This window comes from Ceratotherium simum, chromosome 10 (assembly GCF_057802395.1).
Source record: "Ceratotherium simum simum isolate JZ-2026a chromosome 10, ASM5780239v1, whole genome shotgun sequence".
In the NCBI taxonomy this organism is placed as follows: Eukaryota; Metazoa; Chordata; class Mammalia; order Perissodactyla; family Rhinocerotidae; genus Ceratotherium; species Ceratotherium simum.
Window position 1 is genome coordinate 34471759 of NC_141909.1, and position 18062 is coordinate 34489820.

Genomic DNA, 18062 nt, shown 5'->3' on the forward strand with positions numbered 1-18062 from the left:
CTTTCCTGGGTGCAGGTATTCATCGCACATACCTTTTAAAAAATTTTTTATTGCACGTATACTTTTAAGTGGCTGTTCTTCATAATGTCCTAAAACATTTCACTTTAAAATGAGGGAAACCAGGGTATGGAGTTTTGTAGCATTAAGGCCATCCACCTAACGTGTCTTCATTTTGCTGTAAATTCAGAACTCTTAGTGAAGTAATTTCATGCTGTTCCGTAGCCTTTGTTTTCTGTTCTCAGCCTGTGGTATAGTTCGGTGGTTAATGGGCTGTACAGCAGCATTACTTCATTGGTCTCTTCAAGACCTGCCTAGTAATTACTTGGTTTTGATTTCAAATTCATTTTCACTTTTCTCTGTATACACGAATATATAGTAAGATAAATAGCTGAAATCAACTACAAGCCAAACAATACATGTGTGTGATTATGCACAGTTACATTTAGACTTCTCCATATTAGTGTGTAGAAAGTATTGTGCAAAACGAAGTGTTCTTTTTATAGACTTTGTTATGATTTGAAAGAAACAAATACCACATCATTTTCTCAATTTAAAAGATGTCCAGTGTACCAAACACAAAAGTTTCTATTTTTGATATTCCCTGGTGCCAAGATCCATATTTATTTTCATGACTAGATATTCAAGAAATGAAGTACTGTTGCCATATGATCACGCATACAGTCTTAGCTATTCACAAGAATCACAGCCTGTGCCAGAGCATACCTTGTCAGCAGTGACTAAAGCTGGTCTTTCATGGGCAGGCAGGTCACACTACTCTGACTCTTCACAATAGGCTCCAGGCCCTGCAACTGAGTCAATGATGTGGAAAACCACAAATCCACACTGACTGATAAGAAGGCTGGAGAAAGTGCCTTAGCCATCCCGAATGTTCTTTCATTCTACTAATAGAGATCTTTCATAAAACTGTTTAAGACATAAGTAGATAAACATCATTTACATATGCTCTTACCTAAGATAAAGCTTTGAATCTGTTATTTGCTCAAGTGAAAAGATACATTGAAACTTAAAAGGCACATATGTAGAAGGAGACATTCAAAAATAAGTTCACTGGAGCAATGTTATAGTGAAATACTAGAAATAATCTAAATTTAAAGATTTTAAAAATTCTAGGATGAATATTCATTGAACTACTACCATATTTCATAGAAGTCAGGTATCGACCGACTACAGCTCATGGGCCAAATACAGCCTGCTCTTTGTTTTGTAAATAAAGTTTTATTGGAACGTAGCCATAATCACTTATCTATATATTGTCTATAGCTACTTTCATGCTACACTTGCAGAGTTGATTTGTTACAGCATAGACTGTATGACTCTCAAAGTCAGAATAAAGTATTTGCTATCTAGCCCTTTACAGAAAAAGTTTGCCAACCTCTGATCTAAGTAAAATACCGTCTATTGTAAAATGCACCGTTACTTTATGTACCACTAATAAAAAATTATGCCAGTTAAACTATGACAAGCCATCAATTGTAAGAACCATCCTGATTTTAGAGACATTAAAATATGAAAAAGTTCATCTTAGAATTGATGAATTGTGATGTATAGCTCTTCAAATAAATAAACTACAGTGTTTGTATCAACGTGAATAAATCTCAAATGCTTAATGTTGAGTGAACAAAAGGCAAGTGTAGAACTTACAAAAGGATGTGAACAGCATGATACTGTGTCTCTGAAGAAAAGAAAACAATTTTATGAGTTTCTGTGAATGCAGATATGTATAGGTAAGCATAATTAAAAAGAATTAGAAGGATTTAAAGAAAACTGCTGATAGAGGTTTTCCCTGGGAGGAGAAGGGATCAGGATGATGATGGAAGACGAAGGGGAGATTTATCTTTATCTCTAATGTTCAGTATTTTTAAAAAAGGTGATTTATTACTAAAAACTAATTTTTAAAAGCATCGCAATATGGAAAAGGTAGAGGAAAATATACCAGAATGTTAACTGTGGTAAATTTTTTGTAGTACAAGTATGGGTGATTGTATTTCACTGTAATTTTAAAGAACTTCATGAATAACTAAAAAAGGTGAGTCATTTCTATCTCAATCAAAAGAGATTAAGGTTTGAAGAAGTAAATGTTAATCAATTACCTGACATTACAAACTAATCCTGTTTTTCTACTGTGGCATTAAGATTAAACAACGTGCAAGTCAGGGCCAAATTTCATAGTTAAAACTTTTTTCATAATGGTAGTACAGCTAATCTTTAAATACTATGCACTTTTTTCCTCACCGTGAAAACCACCAACTGGAAAAGTTAAATGTCAGGTGCATTTTACTGAGAGAAATAGCTTGTCATGAGTCATATTATTGATGTACTGATGTCATTTCTCACTTGTTTTGAAATGTACATTGTGATTTTACACGAATTTATATGTTGTCACATGCAATTAAGACCCTCATGTTACTTATTAAGTGCATTCATTGTGTCATTTGTCTATAGCAGGGCTTCCTAAAATATTCTTTCTAAGTGGATGCAGAAGTTCAAAACTTCTAGATATAATTTTAACACCACCAGGTTGTTTCTTTTGGTATTGACGATCTACTCACCTACCACTTTTCATTTAGTTTTCAGTTTTGTCTTGTTGTTATTTTAAGCATGTCTTTCTCTCCCTAGGAATGTTTCACCAGAAACAGGTCAAGCTGCCTGCCTTTGAGATTAAGAAATGAAATGTGTCCGCGAAAGTGACAGCGGGAAATGTGGACATGGGGCCCTGAGTCTGTTTGAAGCTATAGACTGTGAGACTAAGGTCTCATGTCACGAGAACCAAAACAGAGTGCTGTGTTTCTCACCATTAACTCCACTTTTTCTTTTTCCAGTTCAATTTCACCATTTAGTATTGAGAGCACAAGACGCCAGAGACGGTCTGAATCCCCAGACTCCAGAAAACGGCGTATCCACAGATGTGATTTTGAGGGATGCAACAAAGTGTACACAAAAAGTTCTCACCTGAAGGCTCATCGAAGGACACATACAGGTACAGCTCCGCAGGGCTTCTCACCTGAGAGTCAGTGAGAGTCCAGAAAGGGTCAGCTGCTTGACTCCGGAGCCATGAGTGTGCTGGAATGGTATTTTGTACTCACCCATCTTACGTGCATCTCGAGTCTAGTTCCTTTCTGAGCAGAATGCATTCCCTCTCTCAGTTGAAAGTGCTTAGGACTTAGTGACCTTTAGCAGCCAAGAAGTATTTCTTGTATGCCTTAAGGACTTTTTATAATGGTGTGAACACAGGGATCTAGTCTTTTTCATGATCAGCATCACCAGCCACTTAATCATTGTCTAGTTTATCAGGTTTTAAAATGTCCACATAGCACATCAAACAACAAGCTGAACAAAATTATTCTCTTCTCTCAAAGTTAGCATTTTAACCACCACTTAGATCATGTTTTTCTCTCCTAGATCTCGTCCGCCAAAAAAACCAAACAAATAAACCAAAAAAATATAATAAAACTGACATTTACATAGTACTGTGAGGAGTTTACAAAAATATTTCCACATGATTTCATTTGATTCTCACTGGTATTTTTTTGTATATCGAGAGGATTTTTAATATTCACACTTTAAAGAGAAGGAAATTGAGACCACAAGTGATTCACTAACTTTGTCACCATCCATCCGTCCACCTCATCCATCCACCCACCTACCCATCCACCCATCCATCCATCTACCCACCCATCTACCTATCCACCTAGCCATCCATCCATCCATTTACCCATCCACCTGCCCACCCATCCACCCACTCAGGAAATAAGCTGATGACTCTTCCCTTAGCGCCCTACCCGCCACATGCATCCTCTGCCTTGTATGACCTTCAGCCAGCATGGCCTGGCTTCCTTGGCTTCTGGAGGCTGTTGGGTGCCATCAAGGGGAGCCTCTGGGAAGAGACTGAATGTGAGAGGGGGGCCCCACAATTACACTGTCTTTTGTAGGAAAAGTGACTGGTAACTGGAATGTGTGAAGCTCAAAGAAGCAGATGGAAGAGGGAAATTCATTCCCACACATTCCTGGTAGCAACGTGTCACAGATCGAGCAAGCCCAGTCCAGTGACTGTCCTCAACAGGAATCAGACTCCAGCACCTGCCTCTAACTGGAAACTTCAACTATAACAGACTCCCGTGGGGCTGTGTAAATAGTATTGCCTTCTCAAATATTTAAAATAACCATGCTATATAAACCATTTCCCAGTTGAGGTAGCAAAATCATTTAAATCAGCATTCTTAATCATGTTGTTACATCAGACTATCTTCAAAGCTGCTTTAGAGAGACTACTTCATGTCTCTGAACGTTGAGGCAGAGTACCATTTTTTTATGATGAAGTTATGGCATAGGAGGCTTGCCTGAAGTCAGAAAAGCATTATAGAATCTGGAGTTTACTTTTGCTCATCTAATGTGTTATACTTTTCATATTTCTAAGATAATTCAACACATTTTTCAAACTGCCCCTTCCATCTTTCTTCCCTGCTCCCAATCCTTTCCCTTTTCTACTTAATTCCAGATTCTTCCCTCTCCATTGATTCTGAACTTCCCCAGGAGAGATTTTCCTCTATTTCTTAAGCATTATTTTTGAATCAATTTCCTTATTATTAAGGTAAAGAATGAATATGAAGACATGAAAGTCAAATAAGCGTGTTCCATCCTATTAGCAGATAGCGAACACAAATCATAGTAGTAAGTATGATCAGGTCATATGACTGACTTCTTATGGGAGCATTTCTGGTAGAAAAAAAAGAATTACTTCAGTGAATCATCGTATATTTTTATTTCTTCCTATTTTCCTTAAACTTTCTGAAATACATATTAGCCTCATTTTCACACAGACCCCCCCCCCCATTCCATTTATCCAAGTGATGAACAGTGCAAGAGAGGAGAAGTTTTAAGTAGGTACTGTGAAAGGATTTAACTCCATGGCATTATAGGATTGCATCTTACTGGTTTTAACGTATACTATGAAACAGGGAAGAAATGATGTATGCATTATAGTTCAAAGCAGTATAAACCTTGAATGCTAACGCAGAATTAATTAGCTTACGTTATTAATAAGATGAAATCATAGACTCCAAATGGACCTCGTATGTCACAGAGTCCAGTTTGTTTCCTAATTAGGGGAATCCCTTGCATGTCATCTCTCAGAGAGAACAAGTCACTACTATGCAGTTTTCTGCACACTTACACATCTTTTCTTTATTTGATCCTTACAACAACCTGGTGATGGCAGCTGTCATTATCTCCTTTACACAAGTGTGGCTCCTGGTTGGGTATTGTTCTCACACCAGTAATTTTCCCACCTCTCCTTAAGTACTTCGAGTGACAAAGCTTATTCTTCTGTAAGACAAGTTGGGTGAAATTTGTGAGGGCAGAGTCCTCATCTCTTGCAGTGCTGAATTGTCTCTTATGGCATTGTTTGGCTCTCAGTACCTTCTGCTTGAATGGGATAGCTCCAGTTATCACACTGATTTTTCACTTCCTGGTCCTGGTGCTCCTCAAACCCTGTCATGAACCACTGGCATCTCTGTTTCTCCAAGTCAGACACCCTCAGCTCTCTCAAACACGTTTTTCTAGATAGACTTCATCTTATCACTGTGTCTCTTAAAGTTTTCATACCACAAATTGAGGTAAGAGGTCCTGTTAATGGACTTCTCTTAATAGATGCAAAGATAATGTTAAGTCTTTTAGCAGTTGACTCTCTCTGTTAGGTCATCTAAATCAAAAACTGCTGAAAACTAGATCTTGTTCATCCCCTCTACCTATAACTGATTTCTTTTAAACCTAAACATACAATGTTGTATTTATAGTTGGACCTGTCCCTCAATTGATGGCTCCCTTGGGAGCAGTGAGTTTCCTCTCACTGGAAATGTTGAGCCACAGGCTGACTGATCTCTTATGGAAGATACAGGAATCTATCATCTGTAGAATCTATAAAATCATTATTAGGAGGGCTGCACATATCTTTTTTAGTCTGGGAAATAATTACTCTATATCCATTTTATTGATTTGGGCCCATTATTCTAATAAATTGAAATGACTTTGAAACCTCTCCCTGCCTATCTTGCTTTTAGTATTTTAGCTCTCTCTTTCAGCTTCTCCATTTTTGCCAGGTATTAAGAAGAACAGGTTCAAAGAAAAAACACTGAGATGTGATCCTAGAGACCTGCATCAAAATGGGTCTTAGTTTATTAACCAATAGCTAAGAATCCACCTAATTGTCCTCCCTCCATTCCACATTTCTCGATCTCACAGCTACCTCAAAAAAGTCCTTGTGAGTCCTTGCCCCAAACCAAGATATGCCAAGTCCATTCATCCACTTAGCAGAGAGATACTTTTCTCGATGCAAGGCGTAGTCTCCTGAACTATCAGTCAAGTAATAACATTTTTCAAAAGAATGAAATTTGATTGATTTGCTGTCACAGGTTCAAAGTGAGCCCATACCGGTTTCTGATGTATAATTATATGCAAGATTTCAAAGCTTCGTGTTCAAAATGAAGTCAACACTACTTCTATAGGGATTCAGGTTGGCTGGTGTTGCTTTTAATAAATATCTTCTTAGCCTTACCTTTGCTTCAGGCATATTGAGTAAGTTCTTTGTGTGTGACCAATAATAATTAATGAGGAGCTTGGGATTATAACAGATGACTTATGAGAACTACGCACGCTATGGGAGGTGAGCAGGTAGCAGTGAGAAACTTTCTTTGAGAAAGTCACGTTAATTTTACCTGTAACACTTGATCTTTTGTGCTTTTTCGTACATGATCAGTCATCTGTTTGTTTGGGACTTTTACAGTAAATTAAACATATTTGTAAGAGTGTGAAAGAAGAATATTTTCCAGATATTAGCAAGGAATTTTGAGTAAAGAAAAGAAATGCTAACGAGTGCGTTTTTACATTTAAAAATAAAGTATATATTCATGAATGTGCAGTTTAGATAATAACATAAAGATTTGACCAAATATTTTTAAATGCCTTTTCTAACACCTGCCTGTGGTAAATCATTTAAGGCACGTTAAAAAGGAGGAAAAGAAACATATATCTCAGCAATCATATATGTGTGATTGTCAGCAGGTACATTGTTTCTATTCATTGGTCTAAATTGTGTCTTCTCTGCATGAAACACTGTGCGGTGTTGAATGAATATGCAGTGTATTTAAATTAATGGTCATTTAAATCTGTGCTATACATAACTATTATGTACTACGAATTTTTCTCATTTCATTTTAAGAATTTTATTGCTTATTAAATGATTTAAATGTGAATTTTAGAAGAAAATAGTTTTATGAATTTGGTATTGCTGTATAGAATTCTCATTGTTTTCTAAAAATATATGCTGTAGTATTTTCTAAAATGCGGTACAAGCAAATAACACCCAGGCATCAGTGATTCCTACAGCCACTAGATGGTGTACTACAACCAAATGTTGGGTCTAGTCTAAGGGTTTGAAAAAGAGTGAACTAGAACCCTCTGGTGGTTTGTAAGACCTGATGTGATTATCAGTGTTCTGCAGAATATTACAATTTAATGATGAATAAGAAAAAAGCAAGATAAAGATAAATTTAAAACCAGATTTTTTAAAAAGTAATTTCAACATATAAAAATATTCAGTTTCAAATAAATCCAGAAATATTTTATATTCCAACTTGATATTGTCCTCTTTAATAAATCTATGAGGCTCATTTAGCCAATCTTGTCTAATATTCATTTTAACTCATGTGAAAACTATACACCTAAATTTTAAAAATTAGCAAATGTAAAGCAGTCACATTTCTTATCTGTCTGGCTTTATCAAAAATAAGTCATATCTAAATTTTACACATCAAGGAAGTTAACTCATATAGATGCTTTAAAAATATTAACTAATTTTTATTTCAAATTCTCTAAAATATATCCTTCCCTACCTTTACAAATGAAAGAAATGATGCATTATTTAGCTGTTCCCTTGAGGAATGAAGCCTTTGTAACTAATACGTGCTATAATTAATATCAGATAATTATGCGTTTGGAATACACACACACACACACCCACACACACACAGATCCTAAATGCTTGCATGCTTTTTTACTGTTTTACTTGCCTCATCACTTCTCACTGCTATTCCTATATTTCTTGCTTCTAATTTGACATCTTATTTTACTTGATAAGATTATGAAATGGTTTGATGATATTCCTACAAGGAAAATCATGGGCTTTGTGACAGCTGTGCATCTTGGTGGCTTTTTGTTCACAAGTCTTGCGGTTGCTAGATCTTACCTTCCAGTAGTGGGGTGCTGCTTATAATTTCACATCTGTCTTCATTAATTAAATAACTCATTCCACATTTAAGCTCCATGTCAGACCCTCTGTCTAGATTCATTGTTAAATAAAGCATAGGGCTTAGTGATGCCAAGATAATTAATCACTTAAGAACAAACTGACATTTTTCAGGTAAAAATCTCTCCTGATAAATTGTTTGTAAGTCCTGACCAAACAGCTCACAAATATGAGCTATATTGGTAACTGCTGAGAAATAGGAAACTATAATAGAAATAGCACTAAATTTGAAGTCAAGAGACAAAAGTTTGAATCTGTCATTGACTCCTAACTGGTTGGTGAACTTAGACAAGCTACTGAACTCTATGAATCTCAGGTTTTCTCATTCATTTTTAATTTTGAACATAAACATAGCAAGTTGTTGTGTAAATGTGTGCAGGGGGCGTTGTTTTTATATCCTCAGGAGATACAGTGACTAACACATCGTAGGAACTCAATAATTATTTGTCGAATTGAAATTGTGTATGTATGGATATTGATACATAGATATGTGTTATTGTGAGCAATGGGTTCGAGGCAAAATGTTTGGATAATGTAGTATACACTCATCACAATCAACTATAATTATATAGTCTCTTTATTTCAGACTCTACTAATTTAAAATTTATATAATTCAGAAAAAGTTGGAGTAAAGCTGTTGTTTAATAAGCTCTTTTTGTCATCATTTTAATGAAGTGATAGTATAAATAATCTTTTAAGGAATATATTTAAAATACTTGGTAAAACATAGTCTTCCACTTGAAAGGACCCATTCATAGACAAATGCAACAAGACAAGTCTTTTTTTTTTTTTTTAAAGATTTTATTTATTTATTTATTTCCCCCCAAAGCCGCAGTAGATAGTTGTATGTCATAGCTGCACGTCCTTCTAGTTGCTGTATGTGGGACGCGGCCTCAGCATGGCCGGAGAAGCGGTGCGTCGGTGCGCGCCCGGGATCCGAACCCCGGCCGCCAGCAGCGGAGCGCGCGCACTCAACCGCTAAGCCATGGGGCCGGCCCAAGACAAGTCTTTATTGAGCATTTTCTATGCCTAAGGCACTATAGATTATTTCTTGAAAGAGGCAGAAAAAGGCATAGCCCCCTTTTCAGTGAACTTGTCCATAAGTGTGCTAAATAAGACTATAAGACTCATATGAATAGTCATAACAAAGACCAAGTGTGCAAAGCCCTATAATTAAGGTCCAAGCAAAATGACAAAAAAACACAATGGCAGCTGTCTATCATGGTCAGGGAATTTGGGGACACCTTCCTACCTGGGCATGCAAGGCCCTTCTCATCTGACTCCTCTCTGTTAAACCTCATTTGCTGGCCCTATCCCAATTGCCCCTATTCCTCAGCCATACAAATAAATGACTCTCCAGATGCACCCAGCTATATGGAGCTCATTCACACATTCTTCCCTCTACCTGGAATGGCCTGTCAAGGTGCCTTCTTTCTTCCTGCTTCTTTAGTTGGTAAACTCCTGTTTATTTTTCAAAAGTGCCTCAGTGTCACCTTCTCTGTTAAGCTCTCTTACCACCCTCCTTCCCTAGGTGGTAGAATTCCTTCCTCCATGACCCTTGAGCACTTGGACATTTCCCTGTAGCAGTGGTTCAATGGTCAGAAAGGAAGGTATGTGGGAAACATTGGAGCAGTAGAAACCACAGGGCATGGCATCTGATTGGACAGGAGGGTAGGGGAGAGGGGGACTTTGAAGATGTCTGGCGTGTGTGGTTAGGACTAAAGAATGCTATGAACAAACATGGACACTGTTAGGTGGGAGAGAGCTGTCATTTCTGAGGACCTGCCAGGTCCCAGGTGCAGTGCTCGGGTCTGCTAGTGCTTCACATATTTTAATCGCATCTGTAAATCCCTTTACAGGTTAGAGCACTTGTCCACTGTCACGTAGTAGACAAGCAGTAGATCTGGGATTCAAATTCCGGTTTCTCTAGAACCTGTGCTGCTGTCACTACACCTGGGCTCAGACAAGTTTGCTAATAACCTGCCAGTCTTTCCACACTAGAGCCACATTGTATGCATGTCCAACCAGCAGTACCTATCTGTTTAGAGTTGGTCATTAGGGTACTTTGAAGTGATAAGATAGCAGGCAACTTTAAAGATTTTATTTATTTATTTTTTCCCCCCAAAGCCCCAGTAGATAGTTGTGTGTCATAGCTGCACATCCTTCTAGTTGCTGTATGTGGACGCGGCCTCAGCATGGCCGGAGAAGCAGCGCGTCGGTGCGAGCCCGGGATCCGAACCCGGGCCGCTAGCAGTGGAGCGCGCTCACTTAACCACCAAGCCACGGGGCCGGCCCAGCAGGCAACTTTAAATGGTCTATTTTTAAGGCTTTTCATTAATGTGAACTGGTCTTTCTTGCCAGTCTACTAAAATTTTGCTTTGTTAGAAAGCAAGTGAGAAGACAAGGACCAGAAGCATTAATAATTAAATAGGCAGCTCTCTTGAGAGCTTGCTTGGGCACAGCTCTCTGAATAGTAATGGGTGCGCTGTAAGGATGAAGACAGCAAGGAGTTCTAAATCTGGTAGGGGAGACGGCCTCATCTGCAAATATCCACCAGTGGAAACCATGATAGAAAAGCCATGAATGAGCTCCATACAAATTGCTACAGCAGCACTGAAGGGGTAATTGGTCCTGACTGCAGGGATGTGGTGAACATCACCAACCCATGCGAACAGGCACTAAAGTACCACCTCTAAAAAGGAAACTGAAAAATGTAGATGAGGAACAAAATGCTGTGAAGGTGTTGCACTTGTTTTTGTTTATGGAAAGGGAGTTACTTTATCCTGCCATAGAGAGTTACTATTTAGAAACATGTTGAACCTAAGATTTACAGTTATCCAAATGTAGGTACCAATGCTGTACATTTTCAGTTCAATTTGGTTTTTAAAGTGTTACCTCATTTATTTAAAAAATAAATTCATCTTTTTCATAGATTTAGAAAAAAGCTTCTAAAACAGCCTACCAATTATTACCTCAATTAAGTAAATCAAATACTAAACGGGTTTTGTTTCTTAATCCTGTTTGTGTTAGCACGCAGATCATCAGTGACAGTGGCAAGTTAAAAATGCCGTGGGATCTTATGATCATGCACCCCATTTTCTATCCTTTGCTTTTGGATTTGTTTCCATTCAGCCATCAAAACTGTGTTGTAAGGAGGAGTGGGGTAATAATAGCCCCAACCCTTGCACTTTCTCATGTTCTGCCAAAGAATAACTAGGTTATAAGTGTTGGTTATCGTATCCTGAATGACAAAATTAACTACTACTTAATATAAATATATGATTTTAATGGAATTATTAAAGATACTGAGGAACTGTATTTTTGTAAAAAATATATTTATCATTAAAGAATATACAAAAATAATGTTTATTTATAATGCTTAAGATAATTCAATAAAAAAATCTTTGTGACTAAGAGTAAAAAGAATTATAAAGTAAATATATTGTTTTAAAAATTAAAATAATTAATGCTCACTTGAGCAACAAAATGGAAGACTCAATCACGTTGTGTTACTAATTTTAAAGGTTTAAAAGGAGATATTTGTTTGCAGGCTGGACCTTTAAATGACACTAGTTTTAAATAAAACCTCCCAAATTTATTTTCCTTTTTAAAAATATATGTTTTAATTCATTAGAATAGAAAAAATCGTAGAATGGGTAAAATACAAGTGATAGATTCTCTTTGTTTCACAAAATAGATTACTCTTATGTTGACTTTTGTCTGTTATATTTTTAAAAGAATATGAGATATTTAAATGAAAGTAGCTTCATTCACTTAATCAACAAGTGTTTATTAGCGCAGAGCACTGTGGTAGGCCCTGGGGATACAGAGATGAAGAAAGCTCAAAGCCATCCTCAGTACCACACTGCCAACTGGGATGGGCAGACAGGAAAACCAGCAACCACAGTGGGGTTTGATGCGAGTTTTAATACAGGTGTGCCCAGGGTGCTGAGGAGTAACATGATCAGATTGTCTTTCAGAAAGTTTTCGTTCAGTACAGTGTAGACAATAAATTGGAGGGAGTAAGACATAAGACAGGGTAACAGAACTGTTAGAAGCTGGTATTGGTGAAAGATGGCCAGAATCTAAAGAAAGGCAGACCACCACTGTGGGGATAAACTGGAGAGGACAGCTGGACAGATATCTGAAAGGCAGAACTGGCAGATGGAATAATTGGGTTGGGGGCAGGTAGAGAATAACAGGAGAGAGTCCAAGAAATCTCTCCAACTGGAGAGATTTATGACTTGACATCTGAGTAAATGGGGTTCCCTTTTTTCCAGATAGCAAAACAGAAGGAGGAACATGTCTTATTTAAGTGGTAGAGAGTGAGTAAAGTTTGGGTCCTGTTAAGGTTGCTTTTGGACTGCCAATTGGAAATGTTCCCGTACCCCTTTATGGAGCGTAGGAGAAAGACAGGTGTAGATACTTAGTAATCTTTCCTTTATAACTTGTGGTGGAAAACGTGGGAGCCAAGGAGAGCATATGCAGGTGAGAAGAAGTCAAGGTCAAAATCTTGGTAAACATTTATGTGACAGGTAAAGGAAGAGGTCTCTACAAAGAAATTCAGGAAAATGTAACCAGAAACATAGGAAAATAAATATTGTCACTACATGAAAATATAACCTCAGAACAGCCAAATAAAGTATTATCCTTAGACCTTGAACTTTCTGCTTTCAATAAAGTATGTTTTTATTATAGGATATTTTAGTTCGTTTATATTCGATTTCTGGATGAGAAGGGCTAACCTTTGTGTTAACACATGTCTGTCTTATAAGTACTAATTCATAGTCTCAGTCTGCTTGTCTAGTTCTGACCGGATAGCCTGGTTTATTAAAGCAGTGATTTAAAGTACTGAGAGGCATTATAGAGTCGTGGTTAAGACCATGAACTTTGGTGTCAGACTCCCAGGGTTCAGATCTCACCTCCACCACATACTAACTCTGGGTGAAATGGGGTTGGTTACTACAACTACTTCATTAGGAAGTGTCAGAGTTAGAGTTCAGATCCATAAAGCTCTTAGAGCAAAGTGTGGTACATGGAAAGTGCTATATGCTTTAGCAAATATTATTTTCATCAAAGAAATCCATTATAGAATTGCATGGAGAAGAAAAAACAGACCCAGATGGCCTTGTTTACACATAATGAAAAAGATAGTTAATTCAGTGCAGACAATTCAGTGTGACAGAGAATAACATATTGATCACTGTTTGATTGAATTGACAAGACCAAATTGATCAAACTATAGAATAGATTGGTCTACTTGGCCTGTGAAGTAGTTTTTTACTTAAAATGTTAGGAAAATCAGGATCAGGATGTCATCCATTTACCTGAAAACCTTAATTCGTTCCTTGAAAATAACAAACATGATCTATTTTTAACTTTATATTATTTACGTTTCTTAGGAAAAACAGAAAAATCTTGAATTTCATAGCTATAAAATTAAATATCCCTTATTGAGCACCTGTTATTTGCCAGGCATGTGGCATGTGTACTTCTAAGTTTCACAACAGGAACAGTGTTCCCATTTTACAGACAGGGAAACGGTGTTTCAGAAAACTTAACTCTAGCCTGAGATAGAATTGCAAATCGGTGACTGAGCCTGCATTTGTCTGTGCATTCTCCCTGATTTCAAAACCTGCCCTATTTTATGCCACCTTAACACCACCAACAGGGAAGGCAGCCTGGTCCACCTCTGGACAAGTCAGGGGCCTTGTAATCTCAGCTCTAGGTTTCTATTTCCTCATTTTAAAAGTACCTAATTTCCTTCCAGATCTAAAATTCTGTGAACTTCTTCAAACTAATGTAACAGAAACCAGCAGACAAGATAGGAATCTTGATTCTGGTTTTTTTCCTTCATATGCAAATACCATTCCTCAAGTGAAACAGATCGTCACAGCAAATATGTTGAACCTTGAGTGTAATGAAGCTCATTTGTCAGTGTCTGGGGCCCCATAACTTTATAAAAGTTAAACAGGGACACATTTCAGAAATGCACTTCTGAACTGAAGAAAATGCCTATGTTTCCTGTTGCAAAAGGTGTTCCTTTTCAGTTGCTTTAGAAAATAATAGAGAGAAGCTGATGTGAGAACATTGGTGTTTTGTTTGACCCGAGCTTTTTCAAACTGTACATTCCTTTTATGTGTATTGCTCACACGTCATTTTAATATGAAAGGGCACCTGTCTTTTGTCTCAGCGCACATTTACCTTTCAGCATTTCAGGTGGTGAAATGGGAGGTACCTGAAAAAGTTATTTTTGTTTCGTGGGTTTTGGGAATCTATTCAATGCCTGGTGTTTTCTTTAGACTTTATTACGCCTTCTGCTGGGTAAATGTCATGGAAATGCATTTAGTGACTCTTAATCCTTTTCTTTAACCAAAATTGAAAGAGACAGCGGTTCTCATAATAAATCAGTTTGTTGACTGTTCAAGAAAAAAAACCCTGATGGGAGTTTTTATTTTCCCAGGACACACACACACAAATTGGTTAATATGCATATAAAATTGTATTTAACATGAGCCCCAAATGTGGAGTTAAAAAGAGTGTTTTAGAATGAAAATTAACACTCTTTTTTTTTGGTATGTGCTCTTTTTAGTCTTTACAGGACTATTTCCCCTTAAAAAATAGAAGCTCTTACTATTAGTTTTGGTTAACACTTTCCTTTTTCAGAGGTTTTCATAGTTCAGGTTTTTTAAAGAACTGGAAGAAGACAGATGGTGCTGAAAAATGGTCAGATTCTTTTTTTTTTTTTTTTTTAACACAAAAGGTGGAAATGGCTTACAGGTTTGACGTGGGACATGGAGACCTTCACTTCAGAATTGAAGACCTGGAAGTTAATAAACTGTACCGCAAGGTGTGTCCTGGTATTAAGCCATTTCCACCCAGCTTGTATCCTTTGATTTTTCTTATCCATTAGCAACTTAATGTCTCAACTTAAAGAAAACAGTCACTTACTAAGACTTATTGGTAAAGACATATACCATACTATTTTCTGTAATTTCATTATTTCATAGGATTAGAAACAATAATCAAAGATGATCTGATGGTGGAGTCAAAACTTCTGATTGTTTTGAAAAATGTTAAATATGTTAACACTTCTGATTATTTTGAAAAACGTTGAATATATTTTCAAAGATTTTCCACTAAGGATTCTAAATGTACTTGTGAGTTAAACAAAAGGAAGGAAGAAGGTAAGCATGCTATTTTTATTTTTAGCTTATTTCTGGGGAAAACAGTTTTGAATAACACATTTGCAGAATTCTAATTCAAATGAGTTTAAGGACAATTCACTATTCCTGAAGAAATTACTGGAAATTGTGTTTACTATCACCATCATTCAGCTTGATGCAGAGCAGCTGTGCACAGTAGAAGCACAGGCTCTGGGAGGTGCCTGACTCCTTTTATTGTCCAAGCCAACTCTTTCCATAGGAAAATTTTCATGGAAAATTCACCTACCATTCTGTCCCAACCACTGACATTTTAACGTTAAATTTAGCTTTCTACTTTCTACCAAATTTTTAAAGGAAAGAAGGCAGGATGGAAGAAGGATTCTGTTTGTTCTTCATCATATCCTGTCAGGGCTCGTTTATGCCTACTACTATGTATCTTACAAACTTAGTTATCATTTTAGTTAGTTTTTACTCACATGATGAAGTTAGTTTCTATCTTAATTTGTTTATAAGTTTGTACCCTTTAAATCACTTCAGAGCACAAGCATAAAATACAATGTGCAGTTTCACACAATGCACTAGCCACTAAAATTGTTTTTGCATCCATTTCTAAAACTTGAGTAGTCCAAAGAGAGCATTTATTGATTTTTTTCTTTGTTAAAGAAATGCTGGGCGCTGGGCGGATATCATGGATACCTAGGTCTCTCTTGGGTGAGGTGCAGAAGCCAGCTCTCGCTCTAGTCAGAGGAACCATCTCCTCTCCCCCCGCCCCAAGAGCTCAGCCTCTAATTTTGAAGAGAGATTTGAAGATCTTTTCTTTTTTCTTCTTCTTTTTTATTAAGCATGGAGAGGGAACACCCAAACTCTGGTTTCATTAATGGCAGCAGGGAATATTATGCATAAGGCTTTTTGCGGTATTAAAAAGAAAGTATACATTTTTATAAGAAAATTTTCAAGGAAAACTCATTTATCACTCAGATAATTGTTTGCTATTTTCTGATATAGTTCCTCCCTCTATCCCCCCCAGCACCCGTGGAGAAGGTTTGCGTTCTTTGTTATACACGTACTTCATTATTCCCTTTGCCCCTAACAGCTTATAAGCTTGCATATCATTTTCATTGGTTTTTTTCACGTAGTTGGGGCGTATCTGCCTCTTGTATTTTTGAGACCTATTCCTTTGTCTTTCATGATCGCTTATTGCACTTGATTCCATCTCACAGAATACTTCTCAGATTTTGCACTGTTTTCTGCTCCACTTTGATGGGTTCACAGAAATCCTTGCCATCCGTTGTTGCTTTCCCTGCCCCTCCCCCTTTAAAATATCCATCTTAGAAATGATGCCAAACATCTAACCTCCCACTTTCTGTAGGAGTTCCCACCGTGTGTCCTCCTCCAATAGCTCAGTAGAATAGTAATTCATCATCCTTCATTATCGTGGCCCTTGTAGCACAACTGAATTGAAAGGAGGCAGGGGTGGGGTGGGGCTCCATCACTGTGTAGAATCATTGCTCTTTGGTTACCAGGTAAACCATATAGAGACATTCCGGACCCTACTCCATCCTGACCCTCACTTTCATAGGTAAGACCGTTTCATTATTGTACTTTTCTGATGAGCAGAAAAGATCCTGAAGATATTTTAAAAACTGATTGAATTAGGTGAGCCTTTTCAGAGAATCACTTATTTCCTCTTGCCCAGAACTCTCAATTTAAAATATCACACATACACATAAATATCATGTGCGTTTATTGCTGACAGTCTATTAGAATTCTAATTGAGGATCCTAAGTTGAAAATAAGTGATTATTCTATAGCCAAAATATTCCTTCACCCAACCCATCTCAAGCTCACACTGTGTATTATATACCCCAATTTAATAAGTTAACATAATCAGAAAGCCTACAAAAATCAGAAATGCCTCTCCCTTGCATCAGGGGTCAGCAAACTTTTTGTAAAGGGCCTGATAGTAAATATCGTAGGCATTGCAGGCTATGTTCTCTGTTGCAAAGCTCAATTCTGTCATCACTGGAAAACAGCCATAAACAAATGAATGTGGCTATGTTCCACTAGAAGCTTATTTATGGACACTAAAATTTGAATTTCATATAATTTTCACATGCCATGAAATAGTCCTCTTTTGTTTTTTTCCAACCATTTAAAAGTATAAAAACCATTCTTAGCTTGCAGGTTACACACAAAAAAAGGACACAGACTGGATTTGGCCTGGGGGCCACAGTTTACCACCCCCTGCTATAGATTTTCAAGTGGACAGAACACAAATACCATTATTAAACAGCCAAAATGAAAGTAAAAGTATGACTATTATAGTTTTGAGGATGAAATTAGAGAATAATGAGTGCCTGAATTGGGTAAACAAGGAAATCAGAAGACCTCCTGAGCCAATAAACTGTCCCTAGGAGGGGCCATATCAGTCTCTAACATCCTGCTTGGGATAAGCCTGGAAGCTCTCATCTCCTTCTCCTTGCCCCTGCTTACTTCCTGGCCCATCCCAGTTATGGAGCCCCTTCCTCTCGCTTTATCTGGAATGGCAAGGTGAGGATCCGGCAGCTTTTCTAATC

General features: G+C 37.3%; 1 protein-coding gene across 15 annotated transcripts in view; it reads left to right on the top strand.

Moving 5' to 3' along the window:
• KLF12 (KLF transcription factor 12) overlaps nucleotides 1-18062 on the top strand; it is a 424047-nt gene that overhangs the window by 394277 nt on the left and 11708 nt on the right. For 14 of the 15 annotated variants that reach the window (XM_087435990.1, XM_087435986.1, XM_087435988.1 and 11 more), the window contains one exon: nucleotides 2841-2998. In XM_087435990.1, the coding sequence (XP_087292116.1) occupies nucleotides 2841-2998 (158 nt within the window). Of the gene's footprint in view, nucleotides 1-2840; nucleotides 2999-3950; nucleotides 4546-18062 lie in introns of those variants that run through there. The other variant, XM_087435991.1, reaches the window with a different exon arrangement.